We start from the raw sequence: 19,524 nt of genomic DNA, 5'->3' as shown, positions 1-19,524 counted from the left end.
TTAAAGTAATCATAAATTAAGAGAATGCAATGTGAAAAAAAAGAAAAGAAAAAAAAAATTAACAGGCTTATTTCAAGTGATCTATTTTTGAGGGGCCTCTCTCCATGCATTCTAAACAAAAGATAAACCCAAGGGAAAAACACCCCATCAAATAAAGAAATAAATTAAAAAAAATAATATTAAGATAAAAAAAAATAAAAATCTGCGGCGGGCATTTAAACTCCAAACCCATCCCTTCCGTCCCCATTCACACCTATCCCGCTCTCTCTCTCTCTCTCTCTCTCTCTCCACTGCTCAAATTGGTTCTCTTCAATCCGTTGTTGGAGTGATTCGGAGAAACTCGAAGTAATTCGCTTCTTCTACTCCAATTTCTCTGCTAAATTTGCTCTAATTTCTTTAAAATTTTAATTTATCTTCGTACATTGTCTGAATTGGATGAGAAATTTCTTTATCAGCAATGCAGTTTAAAGGTTCGGATTAAATTTGATTTGGTTAGTAATCTTTTTTCTTGGATAATTTTTCCCATTTTCTAGGGTAAAAATATCGGTTTTTGAGGAGTACTCTACGCATATTGGATATTGGTACTTGATGCAGAAGTATAAGCTTCTGTTTAATTTTTGTAATTAGTTGCTTACTACGTTGTTTTTTTTTTTTTTACCAAAAAAAAGAAAAAATCTTCAAGAAGTCTATAGAAATGTCGAGGAATTCTTTAGCAATTCAGATGATATAGCTTTTATTTTACAGCAATATTAGGTTTAAATTTACTTGTGCACTTTTTCACGGACCAACTCTATGTACAATTTTGATACGCTGCCGTAATGTAGGGGAATGGTAATTTAGTTGTAGAGCAATGTTAATTATTTTGTGAATTTGTGCATGTCAGAGTAAGATCATTTACATAGAAAAATGATTTCTTGAAATTAAACAGAAAAAACTAACTTATTTTGGGCCTTCGCTTTGTTCTCATTGAGGATGTTATCTAGAACTTGCAAATCATGGGTTTTCATGCAGCATAATCTCGAACCTTGCTGTAAAACATTAGAAAGGTTTCATTTGTCTCATCAAATATGTTTGTTAGTAGAATATACGAGATGCATTATTTTTGCTATTGCTGTTGATGTAGATTTCTGCTTCTTGTTATACGGTTTCTGATTCTTTGAGCTTCTTTAGGTTTTTCTAAGAATTAAGGACCTTTTTTTTTGTTCTTCTGTTTGCGGTACATTTAAGATGATGGGAAATCCAATAGAAGTCTCAAAGGCTGTAAAAGTTGAAGAGAATCCGATCTTAACTGGTTATTCATGTGACGGGGTGGGATTCGTGGGATTAGCTACTAATTCGTCAGATATAAATAAGCCAGGAAAGAAATCCAAGAAGAACAGGAAAAAGAAGGCAAATTTGCTCAAAAATCATCATCTTGATGCTAATGCAGCTTCAAAATCTCCTGCTTTGGTGAATACACATTCTTCTTCTATCGAAGGTTTTGATTGTGTGGCTTTAATGAGAGGCCCAGATGAGTGCAAGCAGTTCAATGCGACAATCTCTCTTAAGTCATCTACAGAGGTACTTTGCTATTATATTTAGAATAAGTGTATGTATGCCTTTTCATGTTGCCATCTTCCAATTTCAAGTGATTAGTTGTTTAGAAGTAATTATGGAAGTTGAAAAACTGATAAATATAATGTCACTCTTATTTCACAGGATTCACCCATGAATTTTGCCAAATTTGATGACTCGTGCAACAAAGAGGTCAAAGTAACAGATCCAGGCTTAGAATTCATATCTCCGACAGGCTGGGACCAAATGGATTCAGGTATAGGGAAATCAGGTGAATTTGAAGCTAAACCAGCAGTTAGTTCTTCTTGCCACGATGGGTCTGCAATTTTGGAGAATGGCTCCTACGCACCCAGTAGTTATGGAACAAAGAGATTGAATTCTACTTATGCATCACAGATTTCCAGAGACAAACATAAACAATTCAGAAATAGGAATACTCGTTTTGTATGGCGAAAGACAGGGAGGAAAACTGGAAGCGTAGAAACTTGTGGCATCAACCGCTCCTACTTAGGAGATGGGTTGTTGCCTTGTCCAGAATTTTCTTATGCTTTTAGAAATGGTCCTCAACATAGAGCCAAAGAACTGGGAATTAGCAATGGAGAAGTCAAACAGAAAAGTTGGGGATGGGCAGAAGCTGTTTTAACTGAACAGGCTTTTGGTCACAGCTTTCGTGCTGCATTTGGCCAAAAGTTGCCCATACCTGTGAATGGTTTTTGTGGAAAGTCGAATCAGCGATTGGATCAGCCTATTAATGTAGAGAAGAACATCTGCAATAATACAGATTTATGGGATTGTATGTCCAATTTACATAGGCCTCCATTTAGGCCGTATATCTCCTGTAAAGGGAATTTATGCGCTAGTGCTGATCAAAGAAGCTATATAGATGGACAGAGGATTAGCCATAGAAATCATCATAGTAGTTTTGATTCTTCAGAATTATATCATTTTGGGTTTGCGCCTTTAGCCGGTCGGACTCACATGCAGATTTATGAGACGGTTCCAATGAATAAGCATGTATTAGGTGAAGCTTTGAACATTTCTCGTGATCACTCAGTTAAATCCCTGGAGTGCTTGGAAACTGGACATCCTTACGTGCTTTATTCCGGGGACTGCTTTACCGACAAAATAGCTCCAATACATAATAGACACTCAATGCCGAAAGCAAGCATTCACAGGAAAGAAACAGAAATTACTGGACAAAGAGATGCTTATGAAGAGAAATGCTTCAAAGATAGTAAAAGTGACCGTTGTGGGTCTTGTTTCGATCAAAATAGCCTTTCCATAGGTATTTTCTCGGAGAAGGCAGCACAAGCTCTTGTTGCAGCTTACAGGTTACAGATAACTTGTGAAAATGTTCAAAATGCAACAGGAAGCCCTATTGCAGAGTTTGAGAAAGTGCTTTGTTCTGCTTCTCCAGTCATTGTTTCTTCATTTGACAGGCGCCTCAATAGGGATGCTGTTTTGCGGGATGTTTGGAGTTGGTACGAGGGGCCTGGTAATTACGGCTTGGAAGTAAAAGCAGAAGATCTCTCTCAGATCTCAGAAGGGCTGGAAAGGAAAGCTATATCATTTCGTGCTTATTTTGTTCCACTACTCTCGGCAGTACAGCTATTTGACCCAGTAAAGCCAAGTTGTGTTGATAATTCCACATCCACAAATTGCTTGTCTGATGATTCAGAAGTGATATTTGAATATTTTGAGCAAGAACCACCACAAAACCGGAAGCCGTTATATTCAAAGTGGGGAACTATGGTTAAATCCTTTTATTATGGCTTCGTTCAGAAAACTTACTGAGGAAATTATCTTAAGCTTTTCTGTTTTTCTTGATTAACTTTTTTGTTGTAAATCCTGCAGAATTAAGGAGATCATTGAGGATGGTTCTTCCAGTTCTCAAGTATTTGGTAACCCGTCCAAGCTTGATTGCATGAAATTGCGTGATGTCCACCCTGCATCTTGGTAAGTAGTGAATACTGAAAAGCTGGCACTAACAATAGAAGCAATTCAAAGTGTAGTATACTACTTAAATTTCACAATGAGCTGATGACATATGTATTTCCTTATTTTCCAGGTACTCAGTTGCTTGGTATCCGATATATAGAATTCCAGAAGGTAGTCTACATGCAGCGTTCCTGACTTATCATTCTTTAGGCCATCTCGTTTTTAGACATAGTGTGTCAGATAGTGTGGAAAAAAGCTCCTTCTGTGTGGAGTCTCCTGTACTTGGAATGCAGAGCTACAACGCACAGGTATATGCGGCGCATTAAATGGGATGACATTATTTAGAAACATAATGAAGTATTTGAAGCGAAATATGCTAACTGTATGCAGCAACATGCTGCTATTTATTAATTTGCATTTCAAGTTATTAACTCTATTACTAACTATCAATATTTGTATGATTGTTGCAATTTGAATTTTGGCAGTGTTAGTTATGCCTTCTGTTTTGATAGATGACTGTTTTGTGGTAAATTAATGTATGACATCTTGCAATCCGAAAATCGCATTTATTTGCAATAATAAATGAAATTTCACTGATAGTATGTAGCGATAATGACTTTGGTGTATTCAATCATAGGTCGTATTATGCTGTCAATAGAGTGTGAAACAAATTGTCAACTCGACGACAGTAGACATATAACTTCGTTTATTATTTGTTGATAACTGGTCTTATGCTTTTAAAGAGAGGTTATTCACTTTAGATGTTCGTATGAATCCAGAGTTATGCACATTTTTGCATCTTTGTCGTATTTGGGACCATTGCTCAGGTGTTTGCACTTAGCTACTATCTTTTTATTTCTTAAGGCGACATAAGCTTATGTAATAGAACCATAATTCAGGAAATGAATACTATAATACGCTTTTTGAAAGGCTGTGCTTTTCTAAATGATATACATGCTCACATCTGTATAATGATGTCCTTATAATTTATCAAAAAAATAATTCACTTTTATGTTGTTTTCATTCACTTACAATCTAAGTGCATATATTTTTACAGGGTGAGTGTTGGTTTCACTCGGTGAAGCCAACTGGGTCTGTTTCAATTGAGGGCAAGCAATTTGACTTCTCAGAGTTAGTTAAAGAAAGATTAAGAGCTCTAGAGGAAACAGCTGCTGTCTTTGCTAGAGGAAGGGTACGAAAGAATCACAAAATTGCTGCTAACATGCATCCGGATTATGAGTTCTTCATCTCGAGGAAGCGCTGATTGGGAGTTGCTCTTTAAATTCCTCTTTCAAATCGATGCAGTTTGCCCCCTTTGTTCTTCTTTTTCCTGTTAATTTTGGTTTTTGGATACTGTAAATATAATGAAAGAGCAGAATACTGAAGGAGACAACCAAACATAGATAGAATAGGACCATGCATAGCTGATCAAATTCATAGAGACTTCATGCGTATACCAATTTTTCCAAGATAGTATGTATAGCAGAAAATAAATTGGCTTGAGTGTACTGTACATTCTTTTCTTAGTTTGCTTTAGAAGTTCATTCTTTATGCTATTTCTCGGCATTCCACAGTATCAATGCATTGAATTTCTCACGCTAGAAAATCATGAGAATGCATAGGACTACAGAATAATTATCACAGTAATACTTTTGAACATTTATTGTCTACATATCTCTCGCATACAAATATATATAATTGCTATATATGGGTGTAATATACTTCCGGACTACTATGTACTTTAAAAAGCCAAATTATCTACCACAAACATGCACTAAACTCTAGAAATATGTCTAGGAGAGACCTCCATTCGTAGGCAGCTTGAAGTTTGTTCAGCAGCTCAAAACATCTATTAGAGCTCATTGCCAGAAGCACTTTTAACTTAAGGACTTGTGGATGTAGTGCTTCTCATCTTGGAATTTTGACTTGACGATATGTCTGAAAAGAAATTAATACAATCCGGGCTTTCACCAAGAACCTGAAGCGATCTAGGAATAGGAGGCATATTAACTTCTAGAAAGCCCTCAAGGATTTGAACAACCTGACCCATTGTAGGTCTCGAACTCTCGTCATCTTGAATGCACCAACAAGCAACCTTGCAAGCCCTTTCGAGCTCTTCGATATTTGCATCCCCATTCAACTTGAGATTCAACAAGCTTTGCACATCACCCTCAATGAGCTTTTTCGCAGCTAGTGAGGGGAAAAAGCCACTTTGACTGCCCTCTCCTTGCTCTGAATTTCTCCTCCCTGATATAATTTCAAAAAGCATCTTCCCGTAACTATAAACATCTGCTTTTGCCGTAATAGCAACACCACTTATCCATTCGGGTGCGAGATAGCCTCTAGTCCCTCTCATTGTGGTTAAAACCCGACTAAAATCTCGACCCATTAGCTTTGCCAATCCGAAATCTGCCACTTTGGGAACAAATGAAGAGTCCAATAGTATGTTCTCTGGCTTTATGTCACAGTGTATAATGCAGTCTCTACATTTCTCATGCAGATAAGCTAACCCTCTCGCAGTTCCAACGGCAATTTGGTACCTAGTGTTCCAACTTAAGATCGCAGAATTGCTTTGGAATAGTTGCATATCTAAAGAACCCTTTGGCATGTACTCATAAACCAGAAGCCTTCCAGTTCCTTCCGAGCAGAACCCGAGTAAACGAATCAAGTTAACATGTTGAATAGTCCCGATAGTGCTCACCTCAGTTCGGAACTGCTTCTCCCCCTGCTGAACCCCGTGGAGCTTCTTTACAGCTATGGCAGTAGAATCATGTAGAAGCCCTTTATACACAGAACCAAATCCACCTCCCCCCAACTTGTCTGAGAAGTTCTTTGTTATAAGTTGCAACTCTCTGTATCTGAACACAATTAAAGTGCCTCCAACTGTTTTTGATATTCTAATAGGTATTTGCCTCCGGTGTCTCCAAATTAATATAGCACCAATAGTGAGGAGTGCTAGGAAGGCTACAATTCCACCAATTACTACCCTAACAACCGAACCTTTATGGCTTTTTGAACTAGGAAGCTCCGAAGCAGCGAGACGAAGGTAAAGAGCACCTCTGCCAGTTCCACTATATTGCTCTTGTAGATTAACCAAATCCCCATACCATAGCGAGCATCCACTGTCATAGGAATAAGCAGTGCAAGAGCAATTGTTAAGGCAAGCTGATTCACAATCATCGGCACTCCCGACTTCTAAACTCCGAGGATTGTCAGGCAACTTTACACTATTCATCGGATAGAACTTATCCTTCTCTGTCTTCGCCGAGCTCCGAACACCGCAATTCAGCTGTGTATTCCTCACGCATCCCCCGTTTTGATCCTCCAAACTCCAATCACTCGGATATTTTTCGCGGAAACCCTTCATACAGTTGCAGAAGGGCAGCGAATTCTGGTTGCAAGTACCAAAAGGCCCGCAGAGAGCGTAAACTTCGCACTGAGCTCTGGGTTGCGACCAGAAGAGCATCCAACCACTAGGCTCCACCCAGGTCAACTCCTGGATCTGACCCTCGCTATGCATGATGAATCGTGAAGCAATCGTGTCGTCCTTAAGTGAGTATGTGATGTAATTCTCAGTGGCATTTGACACGTATTCAAATTTGTAGATGTAATTAGCCATCTTCCCTGTCATCTCCGGGACATTGCTAAAGATCTGCCCATTCCAAGGCCCACTACTCCAATATACAACTGTTTTGTTCCATTGTATGAAAAATTGGCTAGTTCCATTAGGGTCTAGTTCTAAAGAGTAGACCCCAGGTGCTGGATCATCAGAGTTTTTCCATGAAATTAGTCGTTGATTCACCCCAGTCAACTTGTTGAGCCCTAGCTTACCCCCAGGGAACCAAGTGTCGGTGGGGTGGTCGATACTCTGCCAAAAAACCCTAGAGGGGTCGGACCCGTCCCTCAAAACAAGGTTTCCCGTGTCGAGGATCACGGCGACAGTCGAATTGGAGGTTATATTGGCACCTGCAGACCAAATTGGGGATTTTGATGGGTTGAAGAGGACGAGGTCGCCACTATCGGAGATGGTGAGCTCGGAGGAGTCGGCGTCGGCGATTGGGGTCTCCCTATTCGCCACCCACAGCGCTGTTAGCTGCGAGATGGTGTTGTACCAGATCCCTACGTACCAGGAGGAGGAGTTACCTGGTTGGAAGAAGCCCAGAGCAAACTTGCCACCTTTGGAGACGAGCTTTTGGGTCCCGGAGAGGGGCTGGGTTGGGGAGATGGTGTCCGCGGCCATGGAGAGGTGGGATTGAAGAGAAAGAAAGAGGAAGAAGAAGAAGAAGAAGAAGAAGAAGCTGGGGAGAAGAGAGAGAGGAAAGGGAAGGGAAAAGGGGGTTTTTGGAGTCGCCATGGAGGCGGTAGAGAGAGAGAAAGAGAGAGAGAGTGAGAGGTGGAACGAGGAGGAGGAGGAGGAGGAGGAGGAAGAAGAAGAAGAAAAAGAAGAAGAGAACGGCATTTGAATTGTCTAAAAGGGCGGGTGGCATTTTCGTAAATTTGAGGAGTGAATAGGTGTAACAGTTTTGACGCGAAATGGTCATTGTTTAATGATGAATGAATAGAGAGAGTGTGTGTCTCTTCCTCTGTAGTTTCAATGATACATGACACGACGAATGCGTGCGGGCCCACTGATGCGAATTTGTGTGGGTGGGTTGGTTTCCTTCTTTGCATTCATGAGTCAACTTTTATTCGGTGCCCCTTCTTGCAGGGTTTCTTCGGTGACCCCTCTTGCAGGGCGTCGAATGCGTTCATTCGTAGTTGGAGATCCGCTACAGGTGTTTGCTATGACGTGGTGCTTCGGCTGTGCACGTGGCTATCTTTAATTGGTTCTGTAATCTAAGCGAGAGAAAGACTGAAAGAGTAAGAAACCCATGGTTGGTCGCCACGTTGATCGTTGGGCCCACCGTGTGGGAAGAGGACTTGTTTAATCTGGACCGTTGGATGCCCTGCAGATCAGATGGGCTTACTTAGGTGGGAAAAATCTATAATGCACGAGTTATATTACTGACGTAGCATCTCCAACTAAAAAAATTATCTTTCTTAGGTGATATACTGATACGTTCCATCATGATTAGTAAAAAGATATTTTTGTTTGAGAAGGATATAATTGACTTGTTGCTGATGATGTGATGCAAGTGTGATATAGTATACTTTTTCGTTGGTAGAACGTCTTGCTAATATAGCATGTTCGGTGTATCTAGCTGGTCAGGTTTAATCTATGAGGGCCGACCACAGCAGGTCTGAGCTTCGACCCTCTTTATAAAATTTTTAAACAATACTATATTGTTCTCAAATTTTTAATAGATTTATTTTAACTGCTGAACTTTCAAATTTGATATTAATAATTTCTAAATTTTTTAAAAAATTTTATTTAGGTCTTTGTGTGTACTATTGATAAAAGATAAATTATTGTCTATACGGCAGGTTATGAATCTGTGTCTCGTTATGCTCTGCATTTTTCGATTTCTTTTCTAGCTCATATTTCAATGCTATCATTTATTGAGCTTTTCTGTTTTTTGAATCGATGGTATGCGATAATTAAAGAATTAATAAATTTATGGTCCACGAGCTTTCATATAAATTAGATGTAAAGAACAACTTTTATTTTATGATAATCCTACTAAAATTAAACACTGTTCAAATGTAAAGAGCTAAAAGAAAATTTTATCAAAAGTTTCAGACCGCAAATGCCAAAATCAAAGTTAAAACACCAAAAGTTCAGGGACTAGTAGCGCAATTTACCTAAAGCTTAAATATAGGACTCAAGTGTCCTCATCTTCTGAATTGACATATGCACACCTCATTGTCAAAATTTAATGCAAAGGGCAATTATTTCTCCGCTCACGCGGAGAGACTATAGGATTCCACAGCATCAATAAACTCAATAATAATGAACATTATTATTATATTCTCAGTAATAATAATAATGAACATTTTATTCTCAGTAAAACTCTTGCACACATTAAAGAAATTTGCTTTAATTTCTTTAATTTTTAATTTAGCTTAGTACATCATCTGAATTGGATGAGAAATTTCTATATAAGCAATGCAGTTTAAAGGTTGGGATTAAATTTGGTTTAAGTAAGTAATCTTTTTCTTGGATAATTTTTCCTATTTTTTAGGGTAAAAATTTCGGTTTTTGAGGAGTACTCTACGCATTTTGGATATTGGTATTTGATTGCATGAAATTGCGTGATGTCCACCCTGCATCTTGGTAAGTAGTGAATACTGAAAAGCTTTCTGTACCAGAAACAATGATATCTCCGATTATAGCCCCTCTGGGATGTAAAATATATCTCTTCTCACCATCCCCATAGTGTATGAGACAAATGTATGCATTTCGATTAGGGTCGTATTCTATGGTTACGATTCTACCAGATATGTCTTTTTGATTCCGTCGAAAATCAATTTTACGGTATAGACGCTTATGACCTCCCCCTCTATGCCTTGCGGTAATGATTCAAAGTCCACTTAAATTTCACAAGGAGCTGATGGCATATGTATTTACTTATTTTCCAGGTACTCAGTTGCTTGGCATCCGATATATAGAATTCCAGAAGGTAGTCTACATGCAGCGTTCCTGACTTATCATTCTTTAGGCCATCTCGTTTTTAGACATAGTGTGTCAGATAGTGTGGAAAAAAGCTCCTTCCGTGTGGAGTCTCCTGTACTTGGAATGCAGAGCTACAACGCACAGGTAAATGCGGCGCATTAAATGGGACGACATTATTTAGAAACATAATGAAGTATTTGAAGTGAAATATGCTATCTGTATGCGGCAACATGCTGCTATTTATTAATTTGCATTTCAAGTCATTAACTCTATTACTAACTATCAGTATTTGTATGATTGTTGCAATTTTAACTTTGGCAGTGTTAGTTATGCCTTTTGTTGAGATAGATAACTGTTTTGTGGTAAACTAATGTGTGAAATCGTGAAAAAATCGCATTTATTTGCAATAATAAATGAAATTTCACAGATATTATGTCGTGATAATGACTTTGGTCTATCCAATCATAGGTTGTATTACGCTGTCAATAGAGTGTGACACAAATTGTCAACTCGACGACAATAGACATATAACTTCGTTTATTATTTGTTGATAACTGGTCTTACGCTTTTAAAGAGAGGTTATTCACTTTGGATGTTTGTATGAATCCAGAGTTATGCACATTTTTGCATCTTTTGTCAAATTTGCGACCATTGCTCAGCTGTTTGCACTTAGCTACTATCTTTTTATTTCTTCAGCCGATATAAGCTTATGTAATGGAACCATAATTCAGGAGATGAACAATATAATACGCTTTTTGAAAGGCTGTGCTTTTCTAAATGATATACATGCTGACATCTGTATAATGATGTCCTTATAATTTATCAAAAAAATAATTCACTTTTATGTTGTTTTCATTCACTTACAATCTAAGTGCTTACATTTTTACAGGGCGAGTGTTGGTTTCGCTCGATGAAGCCAACTGGGTCTGTTTCAATTGAAGGGAAGCAATTGGACTTCTCAGAGTTAGTTAAAGAAAGATTAAGAGCTCTAGAGGAAACAGCTGCCATTTTTGCTAGGGGAAATGTTCGAAAGAATCACAAAATTGCTACTAACATGCATCCGGATTATGAGTTCTTCATCTCGAGGAAGCGCTGATTGGGAGTTGCTCTTTAAATTCGTCTTTCAAATCGATGCAGTTTGCTCCCTTTGTTTTTCTTTTTCCTGTTAATTTTGGTTTTTGGATACTGTAAATATAATGAAAGAGCAGAATACTGAAGGAGACAACCAAACATAGATAGAATAGGACCATGCATAGCTGATCAAATTCATAGAGACTTCATTCGTATACCAATTTTTTCAAGATAGTATGTTTAGCAGAAAATAAACGAGCTCGACTGTACATTCTTTTCTTAGTTTGCATGAGAAGTTCATCCTTTATGCTTATTTCTCAGCATTCCACAGTTGAATTTCTCACGCTAGAAAATCATGAGAATGCATATGGGACTACAGATAATAATTATCAAAGTAATACTTTTGAACATTTATTGTCTACATATCTCTCGATTGCTAAATATGGGTGTAATATACTTCTGGACTACTAGATACTTTAGAAAGCTAAATTATCCGCTGCAGACATGCGCTAAACTCTAGAAATATGTCTGAGAGAAACCTCCATTTGTAGGCAGCTTGAAGTTTGTTCAGCAGCTCAAAACATCCATTAGAGCTCACTGCCAGAAGCACTTTTAACTTGAGAATTTGTGGATGTAGTGCTTCTCGTCTTGGAACTTTGACTCGACGATATGTCTGAAAAGAAATTAATACAATCCGGGCTTTCACCGAGAGCCCGAAGCGATCTAGGAATAGGAGGCATATTAAGTTCTAGAAAGCCCTCAAGGATTTGAACAACCTGACCCATTGTAGGCCTCGAACTCTCGTCATCTTGAATGCACCAACAAGCAACCTTACAAGCCCTTTCAAGCTCTTCGATGTTTGCATCCCCATTCAACTTGAGATCCAACAGGCTTTGCACATCGCCCTCAATGAGCTTTTTCGCAGCTAGTGAGGGGAAAAAGCCACTTTGACCGCCCTCTCCTTGCTCTGAATTTCTCCTCCCTGATATAATTTCAAAAAGCATCATCCCGTAACTATAAACATCCGCTTTCGCTGTAATAGCAACACCAGTTATCCATTCGGGTGCGAGATAGCCTCTAGTCCCTCTCATTGTGGTTAAAACTCGGCTAAAATCTCGACCCATTAGCTTTGCCAATCCAAAATCTGCCACTTTGGGAACAAATGAAGAGTCCAATAGTATGTTCTCTGGCTTTATATCACAGTGTATAATGCAGTCTCTGCATTTCTCATGCAGATAAGCTAACCCTCTCGCAGTTCCGATGGCAATTTGGTATCTAGTGTTCCAACTTAAGATTGCAGAATTGCTTTGGAATAGCTGCATATCTAAAGAACCCTTTGGCATGTACTCATAAACCAGAAGCCTTGCAGTTCCTTCCGAGCAGAACCCGAGTAAACGAATCAAGTTGACATGTTGAATAGTCCCGATAGTGCTAACCTCAGCTCGGAACTGCTTCTCCCCCTGCTGAATCCCATGAAGCTTCTTTACCGCAATGGCAGTAGAACCAGGTAGAAGCCCTTTATACACAGAACCAAAGCCACCTCCCCCCAGTTTGTCTGAGAAGTTCTTTGTTACACGCTGCAAATCGCTGTACCTGAACGCAATTAAAGTGCCTCCGACTGTTTTTGATAGTCTAATAGGTCTTTTCCTCCTGTGTCTCCAAATTAATATAACACCAATAGCGAGGAGTGCTAGGAAGGCTACAATTCCACCGATTACTACCCCAACAACCAAACCTTTGTGGCCTTTTGAACTAGGAAGCTCTGAAGCAGCGAGACGAAGGTAAAGAGTGCCTCCGCCAGTTCCATTGTATTGCTCCTGTAGATTAACCAAATCCCCATACCATAGCGAACATCCATTGTCATAGGAATAAGCAGTGCAAGAGCAATTGTTAAGGCAAGCTGATTCACAATCATCGGCACTCCCGACTTGTAAACTCCGAAGATTATCGGGCAACTTTACACTATTCATCAGATAGAACTTATCCTTCTCCGTCTTCGCCGAGCTCTGAACACCGCAATTCAGCTGTGTATTCCTCACGCATCCCCCGCTTTGGTCGCCCAAACTCCAGTCACTCGGATATTTTTCGCTGAAACCCTTCATACAGTTGCAGAAGGGCAGCGAATTCTGGTTGCAAGTACCGAAAGGCCCGCAGAGAGCGTAAACTTCGCACTGAGCTCTGGGTTGCGACCAGAAGAGCATCCAACCACTAGGCTCCACCCAGGTGTACTGCTGGATCTGACCGGAGTAGTCCATGATGAATCGTGAAGTAATTGAGTCGTACTTAACTGAGTATGTGAAGTAATTCTCAGTGGCATTCGACACGTATTCGAATTGGTAGATGTAATTTGCCGTCATCTCCGGGACATAGCTAAAGATCTGCCCATTCCAAGGCCCACTACTCCAATATTCTAGTGTTTTGTTCCATTGTATGAAGTATTGGCTAGTCCCATTAGGGTCTAGTTCTAGAGAGTAGATCCCAGGAGCTGGATCATCTGAGTTTTTCCATGAAATTAGGCGTTGACTCACTCCGGTCAACTTGTTGAGCCCTATCTTACCCGTAGGGAGCCAAGTGTCGGTGGGGTGGTCGATACTCTGCCAAAAAACCCTAGAGGGGTCGGACCCGTCCCTCAAAACAAGGTTTCCGGTGTCGAGGATCACGGCGACGGTCGAATTAGAGGTTATATTGGCACCTGCGGACCAAATTGGGGATTTTGATGGGTTGAAGAGGACGAGGTCGCCATTATCGGAGATGGTGAACTCGGAGGAGTCGGGGTCGGCGATTGGGGTCTCCCTATTCGCCACCCACACCGCTGTTAGCTGCGAGATGGTGTTGTACCAGATCCCTATGTACCAATTTTGCGAGGAGGAGGAGTTACCTGGCTGGAAGAAGCCCAGAGCAAATTTGCCACCTTTGGAGACGAGCTTTTGGTTCCCGGAGAGGGGCTGGGTACGGGAGATGGTGTCTGCGGCCATGGAGACGTGGGATTGAAGAGAGAGAAAGAGGAGGAAGAGGAAGACGAAGAAGCAGGGGAGAAGAGAGAGAGTAAGGGGAGGGGAAAAGGGGGGTTTTGGAGTCGCCATGGATGGGGTAGAGAGAGATAGAGAGAGAGATGTGGAACGAGGATGACGAAGAAGAAGAAAAAGAGAACGGTATTAGAAGAGTCTAAAATGGCGGGTGGCATTTTCGTAAATTTGAGGTGTGATCAGGAGTAAAAGTTTTGACCCGAAAAGGTCATTGTTTGACGATGAATAGAGAGAGTCTGGACTAGAGAGAGCGTCTCTTCCTCTCTCTCTCTCGTAGTTTCATTAGTGTGGAAACTATTATTGTGGGACCATGTGATAAGACCAACGTTGGAAACTCCAAGTCACTTTGGATAATTACACATTTACATTTACAATGGTACATAACAAATAAGTGGGGCCTACTGATGCTAATATGCGTGGGTAGTTTCTCTTTGTGGTCAAATTTCTTAGTCGCTGGAGCATTCGATGCCCTCTCTTACTGGGCATTGAATGCGCGTTCATTACAGTTGAAGATCCTCTACAAAGGTCTCCTTCCTGTATACTACAAACGTGCACGTGGCTACCTTTCATTGGTTGTGTAATTTAAGGGCGAGGCGTAAGAAACCCATGGTTGGTAGCCACGTCGACGGTTGTAGCTAAGTTCGTACAAGTAAAGCTGTAGAGGATGGCGCAATCCCGTTGCTCAGGAGCACACAACGTTGGGCCCACCGTGTGGGATGAGGACTTGTTTAATCTCGACCGTTGGATGTCCCCTGCAGATCAGATGGGCTTACGTTGGCGGGACGTCTCGCTCGCATCCAGAATATCAAGCTCAAGACCAATGAATGCTGACCACGCACGTCCGAGTTTCGAATACCCCTTTATAAAATTTTAAAAAAATTATATTAATAATTTTTAAATTTTTAAAAGAGTTTTGTTTAAATCATTTTGTGTATGATCGGTAAAAGGCAAACTATTGTCTATACTGCAAGCATACATATGTTTATTTTCAAATTTGATGTTAATAATTTTTTAATTTTTAAAAGAGTTTCATTTAAATCTTTGTGTGTATGATTGATAAAAGTCAAATTATTGTCTATACTGCAAGCATACATATGTTTATTTTTATATCGTGCATTTATCAATTTCTTTTGTTTCATATTTTAATGCTATTATTATTGAGTTTTTTTTTTTTAATTGAGGGTTTGCGATAAATAAAGAACTAATAAATTTATGGTGTATGAATATTGGGATAAACTAGGTGTAAAGTACAAATTTTATTTTATGATAATCCTACTAAAATTAAATTCTGTTGTAATTTAAAGAACTAAAAGAAAATTTTCTCAAAAAAGTTTAAAGTCACAAATGTCGAATCAAATGTTAGAAAACCTGGGACTTGACTCCAAAGTTTCGATATGGGACTCAATGTCCTCATCTTTTGAATTGACATATACATACCTCCTCATCTTTTTGAATTGACATATACATACCTCATTGTGAAATATTTAATGGAATGAAAAGTAATTTCTCTGTTACAATAGCACGCGGAGAGACCATAGGATTCCACAGCATCAAAAACTTAATAAGAATTTCTTACACTAGAAGATCATGAGAATGCAATAGTAATAGAGAGAATAATCATCATACGAATAATTCTGAACATTTTATTCTAAGTATAACTCTAGCGTACAAGTATACAATTGCTATACAAGGGCGTAGGATACTTCCCGACTACTATGTATTTTAGACAAATGCTTAAAACACTAAACTCTTGCATTTGTCTACAGAGAGGTCATTTGTAGGTAGCTTGAATTTTGTACTTAATTCGACAACTCAAAAACTTTTAACGGTAACTCTCGCCATAAGCACTTTTGTAATTTGAGATTACTCAATGTCCAAATAATATTTTTTAAATCTTATAATTTTTTATTTATAGGACCTTTAAATGGTATACATTGCAATTACTAAATTAAAATTTAATTTTAAAATATTTAATGAATGTGGTGCATCAAGCATATTGATATGTATATGTGATATGGGTGGGGCCAACTAATAACTTACGTACAGGTCTCTTTTTTAAGTCAGTTTTTCATCTCTTGAAACTTCCGTGCCCTTGCCTTACTTGTAGGGCCAAAATGCATTGATTTAAGTACAAATTAGAGCTTTCACTATTAGAGTTCTATATTTTTATTTAAGTAAATTATATTTTTGTTTCATAAATTATGAAGCGCGTGTGACTTTAATCCTTGCAATAATTAATAGTACAGCAATGATTAAGATGCCGTATTACTTTTATATCAGAAATATGTTAATATTTAGTCACTTAAATTAAATAATAAAATTTAATTTTAATAATTTTTAAAGTTGGAGAGAGAAATTGATGCAAATTATACTTTGAAAATCAAAATGTTACTTGGCACATAATTTGATAACCAAAAGAGTTATTTAGCCTCTTTATTTTGATTCACACTAAATATGAGTATTGAACTATTTTGGCTGTGAAATATATATTGTTTATGATTGCTGTGGAAAATCGAAGCAGCAAAGGAACAGCTATGAGTGTGCATATAAAAATAGAGTAGGGTTGCTATACTATTAGGAGCACAGCAGCTATTGTGTTCATAACTTTATGTGATTATGATTAAAAAGAGAAGAAAAATTAGAAAGAAATTAAGTGTCTAATTTTTTTTTTTTTTTCTCTCATTCTAACCACTTATCGAAATTGATAGATGGTTCAGAAGTTAAATATGTCTTTTTAGGTTTGAATAAAACTGCACTAAGTTTCTCCTCAACTCACACATTATAAAAAGCGCAATACAACATTGCTTACGAAAATAAATGATATTTTTTTTATCTAATCATGTGTAACGCGTAATTTACCTGCAATCTCACGCGGAGCATAAATGTTCCTTTCCTGAGGTCTCATTATTTCTCGTTTCCTCTCGCTCTCTCCGGGATCAGTTTTCATCCCCACCGTCGGAATGGGATCAAGGTCATCAACCGCAGCATAGTGGGCCCCACGTACCCGGTCGTCTCCGCCGAAGAGCCCCGGCCGCGCCGTGGGGACATCTTTCCCGCCTCTCCTACTCCACTCCAACGCCTCCCCAGTTTGACATTTTTTGCCTCACCTTTGACTCACAGGTTAGCTTTATTAAATTTGACTAGACTTAGTTTTTTGTGAATAATTATGTAGTATTATTATTAATAACTTTTGAATCATTTAATACCATTAGCTACTTGTATAGTTGTATGTTATTATTATAATTTTTTTGAGAGATTATGTTATTATTATTATTATCAATTGTATGCACAAAGTTGTAAATTTGTATATTTTTATGGAATTGTTGTGATTTAAATATAAGAGTCAGCGCTTGAAACAAAAAATATTTACTAATCAATTTACCGGCAAACAATATACATTATTAATGAGTTTGCAAATCTACATATAATTTGAATTTTATATATAAATTAATTAAAATTCTCACTATTATATATATATATATATATAGACCGGCTGGAATACTATCAATATCACCAAACATTTGATGCTATCGAGTTTTCCGCTATCAAATTTAACCCTTTGATTATTTTTATCAGATTATATTATTGAATTAATAACTCACTTTCTAGTAGGCCCACATTATTCTAAGTGTATATTTTTTTTATTCAATGACTGAAAATTTAATAGTAATAAAAGCTTGATGTTATTTATAGTATTCCAACCTAGTTATATATATATATATATATATAAAAGAAGGGTTCTCTCCATAAAAGCTATACTACAAGTCTACAAACCTTATATTAATTACAGCTCAACAATATTGTGAGTATATTTACCCAAATAATTACTTCTCCCTAACCTTCTCCCAGATATCACTCTCTCTATCTGCATGCCAAAACACACTCTCTCTCCCATAGTCCCATGGTATGTCCTCCAAAAACTCTCTACTCCTCTCCTCACCCTCTCTTTCTCCTCTCCTTTCTCTTCTTCTTCTTCCTCTTTCTCTCTCTTCAATCTCCTTTCTCCATTGCCGCAGACACCACCCAGCCCCTCACCGGATCCCAAAAGCTCCTCTCCAAAGGTGGCAAGTTTGCTCTGGGCTTCTTCCAACCAAGTAACTCCTCTTCTTCCTCTTCTCCCCAAAAATGGTACATAGGGATCTGGTACAACACCATCTCACAGCAAACACCAGTTTGGGTGGCCAACAGCGAGACCCCAATCACAAACCCCTCCACCTCAGAGCTCACCATTTCCAACAATGGCGACCTCATCCTCCTCAGCCAATCAAAATCCCTAATTTAGTCCACAAATGCCAATGTAACCTCCAATTCAACTATTGCTGTGATCCTTGATAGTGGAAACCTTGTTCTGAGGGACGGGTCCAACTCCTCTAGGGCTTTTTGGCAGAGCATTGACCATCCAACGAACACTTGGCTCCCTGGGGGTAAGCTAGGGTTTAACAACATGACAGGAAAAAGGTGACGGCTTTTTTCGTGGACGAACTCGGATGCCCCAGCTCCTGGGATCTTCTCTCTAGAATTGGACCCCAATGGGTCTAAATTGTTCTTACAATGGAACAAAACCAAAGATTATTGGATTAGTGGGACTTAGAATGGGCGAATCTTTATCGGGGTCCTGGAGATGCTTAGAGATTATCTCTATGATTTAAAGTATGTATCTGATGATAAGGAGAGTTACTTCACGTACTCGGTTAAGGATGATTCGGTCGTATTGAGGTTCATGTTAGACGCCTCTGGGCAAATCAAGCAGTTTATATGGGTAGACGTAAGAGAGGAGTGGATACAGTTCTCTTCTTTGCCAAGAACTCAGTGTGAAGTGTATGCTTTCTGTGGGCCTTTCGGGAGCTGTAATGAGAATTCAATGCCATTCTTCAACTGTATAATGGGTTTTAGTGAAAAGTATGGTGGTGAATGTGATTTGGGTGATTACGGTGGGGGATGTGTGAGGAATGCTCTATTGAACTTGCAGCTCGACAAACAGAGAAAAAGATATGTTCTGCCTTATGTTCGATATGAGGTTGCTTGATAACGCTAAGAGTTTAGAAGTCAGGAGTGCCGACGATTGTGAATCAGCCTGCCTAAATAATTGCTCTTGTAATGCTTATTCCTACAACGGTGGATGTTCGCTATGGTATGGCGACTTAAATAATCTACAAGACGAATATAATGGAACTGATGGAGGCACTCTTTACCTTCAACTTGCTGCTTCGGAGCTAGCTAGTTACAAAAGCCATAAAGGGCTGATTAATGGGTTTGTATTTGGTGTTGTTATAGCCTTCCTAGCTTTTCTCGTTGTTCTGTCAATAACTGTTTGGAGACGTTGAAGAGAAAGGCTTGCTAGATTGTCAAGCATTGTTAGAGGTACCCTTGTAGCATTTAGAA

The 19,524-nt window shown here is 38.8% G+C and overlaps 2 protein-coding genes and 1 pseudogene across 3 annotated transcripts; 2 read left to right on the top strand and 1 right to left on the bottom strand.

Annotated features, from left to right (window-relative positions):
• On the top strand, positions 268-5,014 carry LOC109715874. 2 transcript variants are annotated; one of them, XM_020241094.1, is made up of 6 exons: positions 268-345; positions 1,228-1,560; positions 1,699-3,293; positions 3,409-3,510; positions 3,623-3,800; positions 4,550-5,014. In XM_020241094.1, exons 2-6 carry the CDS (start codon positions 1,228-1,230, stop codon positions 4,754-4,756), a joined length of 2,415 nt encoding a protein of 804 aa, XP_020096683.1. In that variant the 5' UTR covers positions 268-345; the 3' UTR covers positions 4,757-5,014. The 2 variants fall into 2 exon arrangements, with proteins under 2 accessions (XP_020096683.1, XP_020096684.1); XM_020241095.1 differs by having other exon boundaries at positions 269-345; positions 1,171-1,560.
• LOC109714840 lies at positions 5,128-14,389 on the bottom strand. The gene is made up of 2 exons (XM_020239547.1): positions 11,707-14,389; positions 5,128-7,960 (listed from the first exon to the last, which is right to left on the bottom strand). The coding sequence occupies exons 1-2, from the start codon at positions 14,197-14,199 to the stop codon at positions 5,375-5,377; spliced, it is 5,079 nt and encodes a 1,692-aa protein (XP_020095136.1). The 5' UTR covers positions 14,200-14,389; the 3' UTR covers positions 5,128-5,374.
• Positions 17,993-19,503, top strand: LOC109715378 (annotated as a pseudogene).

This window comes from Ananas comosus, linkage group 9 (assembly GCF_001540865.1).
Source record: "Ananas comosus cultivar F153 linkage group 9, ASM154086v1, whole genome shotgun sequence".
Lineage (NCBI taxonomy): Eukaryota > Viridiplantae > Streptophyta > Magnoliopsida > Poales > Bromeliaceae > Ananas > Ananas comosus.
This window is presented reverse-complemented; position numbering and strand designations above follow the sequence as displayed.